At 44.5% G+C, this 10,862-nt stretch overlaps 1 protein-coding gene across 2 annotated transcripts in view; it reads left to right on the plus strand.

The window, feature by feature from the left end:
• Positions 1–256: 256 nt before the first annotated feature.
• Intu (inturned planar cell polarity protein) overlaps positions 257–10,862 on the plus strand; it is a 64,085-nt gene continuing 53,479 nt past the window's right edge. The window contains exon 1 of one of the 2 annotated variants that reach the window (XM_021158513.2): positions 257–479. In XM_021158513.2, coding sequence (XP_021014172.1) covers positions 334–479 — 146 coding nt within the window. In that variant the 5' untranslated portion in view covers positions 257–333. The remainder of the gene's footprint in view (positions 480–10,862) is intronic. The other variant, XM_029474787.1, reaches the window with a different exon arrangement.

Genomic DNA, 10,862 nt, shown 5'->3' on the forward strand with positions numbered 1-10,862 from the left:
ACATAATAGAAAAAAGAAAACAAGACAGTGTACAAACTGTCAATATGAAAAGAAAAAAGGAAAAGGGAAAAACGAGTCTCAGCCTGGCTCGTCGCGTGGAAGAGCGTGGGAAAATGCCAAACAGCAAAGAAGTTTGCACAGCCCCCCCCCCCCCCATGCTCCACGTCTGTACCGGGAAGCTTCCCCGTCTCTCGGGCAACCGGCACCTCAGCCAATCGCAACTGAGTATCGGGGTCACGTGGCCTGACCTGGCAAAATGGCGGCGCTGCTGGAGGCGCGGCTGGCGGGCTCTAGCGTCTGAGCTTCTGCCCCGGAGCTCTCGCGACCCAGAGGATGGCGGGCCCTGCGAGGGGAGACTCGCGTGGGCGCCCGCCCGAGCTCCCTGGAGACCTGTCCTCACAGGAAGAGGAAGAGGAGGAAGGCGACTCCGACGCCGGGGCCAATAGCTTGGGCTCCTACTCCTCAGCCAGCAGTGACACGTAAGGCTCCGGGAGACTGCGGGTCCTCTGTCCCTGCTGGCACGCACGGGGAGCGGGGAGCAGGACGCTGGCCGGCCTGCTGCGGTTTCCGGATAAGGGGTGGGGGGTCCATGCCTCCTGGTGAGTTCTGTGCCTGTGAAGGATCATTGTTGTGCTCTGTAGCACTGCCTTCTTATCTCACCGTGTCTTAGAGCATTCCTTAACATTTATTTTTATTATTTTTTTATTACATGTACCTGTGTGTCTTTGTGTGGGTATCTGCACATAAGTGCAGGTGCCCACAGAGGCCAGCAGAGGGCATTGAATCCCTGGAACTAGTGTTTTCCCGGGTTGTGAGCCACCATGTTTGTGCTTGGAACTGAACTGCAGTCTTCTCCAAGAGCAGCAAACACACCTAACCTATGAAGTCCCTCTGCACCCTCAGGCTCCTGAGTATTTGCTGGGGAGAGACACCGTACACACACTTTGTGAGGCAACTATTTAGTATTGGGGAGGTGGTTTTTTTTTTCTCTTGTGGAAATGATAGCATAAAGAGGAGCCTCACTACCAAGACATTCTCTCTGGCTTCAGGATAGTCAGGCTGTATTTTTCTGTTCAACCCCAGGTGTTTTTTTTGTTTGTTTGTTTTTTTGTTTTTTGTTTTTTTTATTTCAAGTCAGAATTCTTGGTAATACCATAAGTGAGTTATTTTGAGTCACAGTATTTCAATTCTTAAGGAATCTATCCCCGTTGCTATGGATTAAGGACTTGTTGGAATAACTACTGATAACTTAGAGTGAATAATTATTAGTGAAAAGGTTCAGGCCACTGTGTGCCCAAAGGCTGCCCATAGTTTTAGGAGAGCATTTTATGTGCAGTTAGAACTAGCAGTTATGAATAACTGATCATCTTCAATCAACAGTATGTAACACATTCTTTTTGTCACTAAAAGTAAGGGGAAAACCTGCTCAAATCCACTCTAGAAGCTTACTACAGAGAGACTGTAGTCTTAAAACTTCAAACAGATGTAAAAATATCGTCTTTGTAAGCTGTTGTTGTCATCTGAAAAAATGATTTAAAACTTTGTGGTTTGTTGCTGTGATAAGAAATTATGACCAAAGGCAACTTAGACCCCAGGTCAGGGTTCGTTATGAGTGAAGGGCTTCAAGGCAGGACCTTGAAGCAGCCTGTGTTGCCATTCTACATAGCAGTACTTCCAATCTGAGAACTTCCTTCACGGCCAAAGCTGCAAGGCAGAAAGCATGGAGGGCACTGCTGGCTGGCAGGCGGGCAGGCAAGCTTATGCCCAGCATGCTTTCTTACCTAGTTTACGTGATCTCTCCACATCTTAGTCACACACTTTTATCCTAGAAATATTTGCACTGTTACCCTGAACACAGAAACATTGACCTAACTCCTGAAGGGGCATCCAGCACACAGTGGGGTTTTCTTGAGAACCTTGTAGGAAAACCTGTATTTTATGGCCTACAATATGTGTGTCGATGTCTTTATCAGTCATTTACCAGTCACTCCACATATTCCAGTGTCCTTGTCCTGATAATACAATAATGCAATAATGTCCTTATTGCAAAGTGTTTGGCAGGTTGTTCCTTACCAAAATTAAGATTTTTTTTTTTTTTTTTTGGTCTGTCCCTTGTTGGTATGTGTAACATGAAGAGGAAATTGCTGACCTGCCTTGGGAAGGTTTTGTTCAAATATTTTATTATATTAGGTATTTACTGCCATAAGCTACAGTATTGTGCAAGCTGGGCCACCCTGCTTTGGGAAGAACCACTCTGATGGAAGGATTAGGGTCATGAATCTGAACCTTTCAAGTCAGAGAGATAAGACTTGCCGGTTACCCCTGTGGACTCCATGAAGCACACAGAGAGAGGCATATTCCGTATCCTAGTCTTTTAAGATTCCCGTTACTGACTGACTCTTGTTTTTGCAAGCTATTATTTCATGCATGTTTGCAATCGAAATGCAGTTTGACCTACATATGATCATGTTAGTTTATTATTTGTGAGATGAAACTGCCTTAGGATAATATTCTGGTAGGGTTTTAAAAATATTTAATGTGTGCCTAGGTGTGGCTGTGTGTGTAAGTGCCTGTATTTGTGTGAGCCTGTGTGTGTTTACGTGTGTGTGTGCACATGTGTGTGCGCTTGCTCACAGTTGCCATAACGCAAGTATGGAGGTCAGAAGACAACTTGAAAGAGTTGATTCTCTCCCCCTACCATGTGGATTCAGGGCACCACACGTAGGTCATCCAAGTGCAAGTGTCCTCACTTGCCGAGGCATTCCTCTGGCCCCAAGTTGTTCTTTTAGTAGATTTATTTTAGGCTTGTTATGGTTGAGGGAGGTTTTAGATAGAAGATGCCATTGTGTCTAAACCTGGCACGTGGGCATGACCTCAGGGGTCTTCAGAGACCAAACAGGGGAGAGGATAGGGCTAAGGGATCCATTGATGGCTTCAGGACTAAGATAATAAACGGCCTTTCCTTAGCAGTGAAGCCAGGCTTCTCTGCTTTGCTGTGCAGTTCCCAGTTCATTGAAGCAACAGTGATTAGTTCATGATGGCCAGAGCTGACAATTTTATGACATCAATCTTTAATTTTTTAAAAGTGTTTTGGGTTTGGTTTTTGTTGTTGTTGTTGTTTGTTTTGTTTGTTTGTCATTGTTAGTTTTATAACTAGGGCTGAGGGGCAAGAAGAGGGGTGACCGTGAAATAGATTCTGCCTGAGAAACTTCTACCTAAAATAAGATTGGCTAGAGAAGAAAGCAAATACCTCCTTTGCATGCCTGAGATTTTCAAGTCGCTTTACTGAGGCATATGTGCAAACCTGCACGTCCATCCATCAGCAGGGCACATTATGGCTCACCCAGATGTTTCTCCACGTGTCTGAGACCATGCGTTCCCTCTCTCTCTGGGACCATGCGCTTTCTGCCACTGCAGGTGGCTTTGTATTTTCCAGAGTTTTGAAAGAGTGCAGTGTTTAGTCTCTGTTTTATCTTTTTTTTAAAAATTTTGTTACTATGGTAGATCTCCCTCCCCCTCCCCCTCCCCCTCTCCCTCTCCCNTCCCCCTCCCCTCCCCCTCCCCCTCTCCCTCTCTCTTTCCTGAGTACAATTCTGCTGCCCGTCTAGGTAAGTACTTACCTTTGTCTTGGGTTTTGACATGAACAGGAATGACTTATAGGATGCCATATACTTCTGTTTGAAGTTCTCTTCTTTTCTCCTGTTCTGAACCCTGGCTTTTCTTTTAATTAGTTCTTTTATAAACTAATAAAGTTTAATAAGATAAGGAACATGAAAGTGGGTTAATGCTGGATAATTCCCAACTGCCACCTCACGCCTCAGTTCAGTGGGTTATAAAGGGAATTGTCTCCCTTGCCTTTCCTCCATCTTCTCGCCACCATCTCAGTTTACATCTTTAGACTTGATTGCTGTGTGCACACCCTGGGCTGTGTACCCCAGCCCTCACTTGTCTCCTCTCGCCACACTGCCTTACTACCAGGGCGTGCCACTCCTCTCTCACACACTCTGTAGGTGTCACCTCTAATAGCTCTGAAGCCCTGACTATTTCCCATCATCCGGCTCTAAGAACTTACTTTCTCAAACACAGTTCTAAAGATTGGAGAGATGAGCCAGCTATGGTGGCACATGGCTTGGATCCCTGCACTTAGAAGTCAGAGATAGGCTCTCTGTGAGTTTGAGGCCAGCCTGGTCTACAAAGTGAGTTCCAGGACAGCAATGCTACACAGGGAGACCTTGTCTTGAAAAACCAAAAACAATGACAAAAAAGATTGAAGGAATGGTTCAGTAATTAAGAGCATGGCATGTACTATTCTAGAGGAACACTGGAGTTTGATTTCTAGTACACAAGAATACACACACATACATACACACACACACATACATACACACACACTTACTTCTCCCCATCAGTGATCTCTTCCTGGGTTTCTGGATTCTATGGTCACTCCAAATTAAGCAGACAGATTTAAGATTTGTCACTAAGATCCATAAGATCAAGCCAGTTAACATTCCAGCCTGGAGGGAAAGAGGTTCATGAATTCCCACCCCTAACTGAGGTACTATGGATGGTTGATGGTTTCTGTGAAAGGGTGTGGTCCCTAACAAGTGTACTGGGCTCCATTGTATGGCCCCTTATCCAGGAATGCATAGCAGCACTACTGGTCTTGATGAGTTCTTTAAATAATTATAAGAAGAAAAAATTGTGGGGATGCAGGTGAGGATTGATCTGGGAGTAGTTAGTGGGAGAAGTTGGGGTGAATATGATCAAAATTCAGTTATGTGAAATTATCAAAGAATTAATAAAAGTATTTAAAATAAGTCTTTAAAAAGACAACACAGTTCTAAACCATGTTTCCTGCTTTACTCAAAAGCACAGTAGCTCCCCATCCTTAGATTCCCTAGAATAACTTTAAAAGTTCCTGGCTTAGTTCATCTTTGTTATGTGTGTGGTAGATGTATATAGGTGTGTGTGCCCATGTACTCATCAAGACCAGTGGTGGACATTGGGTGTTCTCACCTATCAGAAAGGGTCTCTCACTGAACCTGGAGGTAGGCTGACAGTCAATAAACACCAGTAATTCTCCTATTCATTCCTTACCGTGCTGGGATTCTGTGGTGGTTTGAATAGAAATGGCCCACATAGACTACTGTGTTTGAATGCTTGGCCCATAGAGAGTCGCACTATTAGGAGGTGTGGCCTTATTTGAGGAAGTGTGTCAGGCTTTGAGTTCTCCTGTGGTCAAGGTATACCCAGTGTGGTACAGTTTCTTTCTGCTGCCTACTGATCCAGATCTAGAACTCTCAGTTCCTTCTCCAGCACCATGTCTGCCTGCGCTCTGATGTACTTCACACCATGATGATAATGGACCAAACCTCTGAAACTGTAAGACACCCCCAATTAAATGTTTTTCTTTCTAAGAATTGCCATTGTCATGGTGTCTCTTCACAGTAATAAAATCTAAATTAAGACAGAAGTTGATACCAGGGACTGGGGTATTGCTATGATAGGCCATGCTGCAAAAGACTATGCTTTTGTTTGGAGGAATGTGGGTTTGGATTAGGAAACCAGTGGAATTGTTTAAGTGGGCTTTAATGGGCCATCCTGGTAGGAACATGGAAGATAGTGACTGGTGCTGAGGGTGATTTGAATTGTGGGGGCCCTGGCTCAAGACGTTTCAGAAGAGAGAAGAAATTTAGTATTTTGCCTGGAGATTGTTCTTGTGATATTTTCATGAAGAGTAAACTGCATTTTGCCCTTGTTCAAAAACGTACCTGAGGCTAAGTTGAAGAGTTTTGGATTAATTGCATTTGCAGAGAAAATTCCAAAACAGCCTAGTATTGACTGTGTCCTGTGGTTATTAGTGGCCATGCTTACAAAGATCTACAACAAAAAGGAACAAGTCAAGCAAGGAAAGCTACAGAATGTACAACTTAAGGAGAAAGGGGCACCAAGAAGAACGGAGCGAAATCCTGTGTTCAAGAAGACAAAGAGATTAAAGAAAAGCCCAACGTTAAATGGAAAAATGGATTGGTGACCTCAGACTCCACCAAGCTAAGCTTCCAATTAGTGAAAAGGAATTAAAGAAAAGCTTAGATTCGGGTTGGTAGAACACACCTTTAATCTCAGCACTTCAGAAGACAGGCATGCAGATTTCTGAGTTCAAGCCCAGCCTGGTTACAGGGCTAGTTCCAGGACAGCCAAGCTTAAGTGGTACAGGAAACCACCAAAACCAGAAAGCTGGAGAAAGTGTAATTGAACAAGGAGGTCATGTTCCCATCCCAGCAAGCAGCAGAACTGGCAGCTTCGGCCACATAGTTCTGGCTTTAGAGTCAAGGATAGAAGAAAGGTCTATGGAATCTCCATGACTAAGGAAAGTTGCTGAGGCCAGGTGTGTGGCCCAGAGAGATCATGGTGTGAAGCTCTGACGGTGAAGCCTGGATTGCCTTTGTAGACATCAAGAGGTTAAAGATCACCAAGAGATTGGAGATGCAAGAGCTGTGGGATTCCCACCTACAGAAGCTGCTAACAGGGAGTGGAACCAGCCCAAGAGAAAGAAACAAAGCTAAAAGAGTTGGAGATCTGAAGACATCAGACACAGAGAGGCAGAGTTTGGAGTTTGCCCAGCTGGTTTTCGGTCTTGCTTTGGTCAACTATTTCTTCACTATGCTTTCTTTTAGAACAGTAATATATATTCTGTGCCACTGTATATAGCAAGTATGTGATCTGCTTTTTTATTTTGATTTTACAGTTAAGAGATTATGTGAATCTCAGAAGAGACTTTGAACTTTGGACTTTTAAACATTGTTGAGACTGTGATAGACTATGGGGAGTTTTAAGTTGGACTAAATGCATTTTGCATTATGTTATGACTACAAGTCTATGGAGGCCAAGGAGTGGAACGTGGTGGTTTGAATAGGTATGGTCCCATAGACTCATGTGTTTGAACGCTTTGCCTATAGGGAGCTGCACTGTTAGGAGATGTGGCATTGTTGGAGGAAGTGTGTCAGTGTGGGGTGGGCCAAGCTGTGCCCATTGTGGCATGCTGCCTGTGCTCTAGACTACTCCCTGCCTGACCCTACCTACTCTTGGGGGTTGGAGGTGAGGTGTCGTGGAATCAACAACACACACTGCAGGAGCAGGTAAGAAATGCCACAGCAAGCTCATCTGAGCACTGCTGTAAGCGCCTTTAATACCCTCCACCTGTGTCTCTTCTAAACAGCAGTTCCCGATTGGCTGGCATTGTCTACTTCAAAGATCCTTGGTCTCTCAGGCAGTCCTCAATTAGGTCTTCCTACAGGAGCTGCTTTTGCAGCTGTGCTTCTCCCCTTTTCCCCAGCATGTTTACCTGGAGGTGGCCCCATGGTTCCTGCTACAGTGTGGTACGGTCCCTTTCTGCTGCCTACAGATCCAGATCTAGAACTCTCAGTTCCTTCTCCAGCACCAGGTCTGCCAGCACTCATGCTTCAACTAAAAGCCAACCCCAACTAAATGTTCTCCTTCATAAGAGTTGCCATGGCCATGGTGTCTCTTCTCAGCAATAAAACCCTAACTAAGGCAGGTTGGAAGCCTGAGTGGCCATACCATCTCCCCACAACCCTGGGGATTCAATTCAGGGCCTCATTGAACCATCTTTGCCCCCAGTACCAGCTTCATTTTCTAAGCTACTTGTGTTCCTACTGCACTGAAATGTCTACACGTTCTTTCATACCTGCAGCTTTACATTTTGTTCCTTGGGTTTGAAACCTCTTTTCTTTCTCTACTTGTCAAAATCACTCAAGAGTCTCACTCAAATGCTCTGCTTTCCTAGATCCCAGACGGTCTTCACACTAACTCCATGATGCAGTAGTTACTTGTCCCACTACTGCAACAGAATACCTGAATACTTAAAGAAGGAAGGGTGTGTTTGGTTTATAGTTTGAGGGTGCAGTCTGTCATGAACACAGTAGCATACACTTGGGGCAGCTGGTCTCATTGCACACAGGGCTAAGGATCAGAGACCAATGAATGTTCAGCTAACTTCTTCCTCTTTGTGCAGTCCAAGACCCCAGCTCATGGAATGGTGCCACCCACACTTATAATGAGTCGTTTTACATCAATTAACCTAATTCAGACAATCACTCATAAGCATGCCTAGAGACTAATCTAACATAAACCATCAGAGGCATTCCCACAGGCTAGTCCAGTATAGATAACCAGTCACAGTTATGACAGAGACTTGTCCCCTAGGCGACTCTAGCTCCTGTTGTGTTTTGAATATGAAATGTCCCCTACAGGCTCATGTCTTTAAACACTTGGTCCCCCGCTGGTGATGCTATCTGGGGTGGTTATAGAATCTTCAGGAGATGGAGCCTTGCTGGAGGAAGTACCTCATTGTAGGTGGGATCCTGAGAGTTTATGGCATGACCCTGTTTGCTGCTCTCTATCTGCTTCCTGTGTGCAAATGAAGTATGATCAACCAGCTCCCTGCTCCTGCCTCCATGCCTTCTTTCCTGTTGCCATGTCATCCCAGTCTGATGGATGCTGTCCCTCTGGAACTGTGGCCTTTCTCCCTTAACAGACTGAATCTAGGACTAACTGACAGCTGAGATTAGCCATCGCTCATTAGCCATCCATCACCCACTAGCCATCCATCACCCACTAGCCATCACCCCATACCACCCTGTCACTTTTTGTTTTCTACTGTGTGTAGGAGTTTTTTTGTGCCTAAAATCGTCCTGCTGTTATACCTGTTAGTGTCACATAACTACATGGTGACCACTTTGGTAAAATGCATGGTACTTTTTTCAAGAGAAGGAGAATTTAATTATTTGGGTAGTGCAAATGTCTGTTTTCCTTAAATGAGGAAATGTGATGGTCAGGTTACTGCATGGCTCTTCTTGCAGTGGTTAAGAAAATTGCTGTGCTGTTTCAAATGATACAAAAAAAAAAAAAATTCTGGCATTAATGCCAATGAAGACCTAAGAGAGTCATATAACTTTCAGAAAGGGGAAATAAAAGGTTCTGTATAAACCTAAGGATTTTGGAATACATTAGGAGTTTTGAGCCACTAACATTATCTTAAGTCCTTTTCCTTTGACATGTTATGGTGCAACTGTAAGTAAGTGTGCTGATTTTCACATCGGCAAATCTTCCTCTGGGCAGGATGCTGCTCCTGTATACATTATCACTGAGGGTCTCGGAAAGCAACCAAAGCACCTTCAGCAAGCAGCTTCTAAACCTAAGGTTGTTTCTGATTAGAAAAAAAGTAAAATAAACAACGGTGACTTTCACGGAAAACATTACACAGTGAGAACTTCCTGGCTTGTACCACGGAAGTCCCAGAGGTGTTAAAAGTACACAACTGCTGACTCTTGAGATCCACGTGCTACAAAAATGTGAATTGAAACAGCTAGACCTCATTCCTTTTCTAAAAGATTTTGTTTTTAATTTGAGTTAAGTTTTGACTTGCAGAAAGTTGCAAAGGTTTCCCTTGTACTCCCGTAAAACCTGCTCTCTCTGACGTTAACATCCTACACAGCTGTTACTTGCTCTCTCGCTAGGAAGAAGTTAAGGTTAGTCTGAGCTGACTCCAGACTTGGTTTGGATGTTACCGCTCCTCTATTACTGTTGTGTTTTGGTTCCAGGATTCCACCCAGCGTATCATGTTGCCACCCGTCATCAGTTTGTCTTAATCTCCTGTGGTTCTCGACATTTTCTCAGCCATGCCTGCTCTCCTAGCATCCATCTCTGGGTTAAGGCGATGTCTGCCCTGTACCCTGTTCTGTGAAGGCCAATTATGAGGTCCTGCTTTTCTTTTGCTCCCTAACACTCTCCTGCCATTTATCCTTTATGCCTCTGTCTTTTACTTACCATGCGCATCATCCTGGGTTCTTTCTCAGCTTCTCCTCCTCACAAAGCAAAGGTATTTTTTTAACTTTGATTTTGTTTTGCTTATCAGTACTGTGTGTATTTGCAAGTGTGTGTATACAACTGCATATGTGCCATGTAGCATACATGGAGAACGAAGAACAACTTTGTAGAGTCTGTTCTTTCCTTCCACATTGTGGGTGCCAGGAATTGAACTCAAATTGTCTGGCTTGGCAGCAAGCACTTTAATCTGCTGGGCCATCTTGATGTCACAGAGCTGTGCTTTCATTTACCACAGTGTCTGGTCTTGTGTATTTGCCACGTGGATCTTTAAAGCATAACCAAAAGGTGAATTCATACTCAAATATTAACAATTCAGATGAACCAGCCATATATTTAGCAAATGAAAAAGTGTTCTTGAAACTAATATTGAGAGCATGGCAAACTGCAAGGATAAGATGTTAACACAGACAAGCCACGATTGTTGAAGTTGATTTGAATCTCTGTTATTAGGAACCAGTCGCTTTTCAGCACTGTGACAGGTTAGTTAAGTGAGAAAGGGTTTATTTCCGCTCCCGATTTCAAAGACATTGTTTCTTGGCCCTGTGCCTGGGCTGTGGGGGAAACAGTGCAGATGGCAGAGGAGGCTGCTCACCTTGTGGCAGCTGGAACAGGAAGGGACTGAACATAGTAGAAAGCATGCTCCTAGCGACCCCTTGCTCCTCAAAGCCCGCCATCTGAGTCCATCAGCGGATGGTACCCTCACGCATTCTTTCCTCTCTCTAGCTCACTGCCTGGCAACAAACATTAGCACATCAGTGTTTTGGGAACACTTCATAGGCAAATCACAGTGAAACCTGATCCTACTGTCCACAGTGTGCCAGTGAGGATCTACTGTCCACAGGGTGCCAGTGAGGATCCTACTGTCCACAGTGTGCCAGTGAGGATCTACTGTCCGTAGTGTGCCAGTGAGGATCTACTGTCCACAGTGTGCCAGTGAGGATCCTACTGTCCAC

The sequence above is a fragment of the Mus caroli genome, chromosome 3 (genome assembly GCF_900094665.2).
Source record: "Mus caroli chromosome 3, CAROLI_EIJ_v1.1, whole genome shotgun sequence".
NCBI lineage: Eukaryota > Metazoa > Chordata > Mammalia > Rodentia > Muridae > Mus > Mus caroli.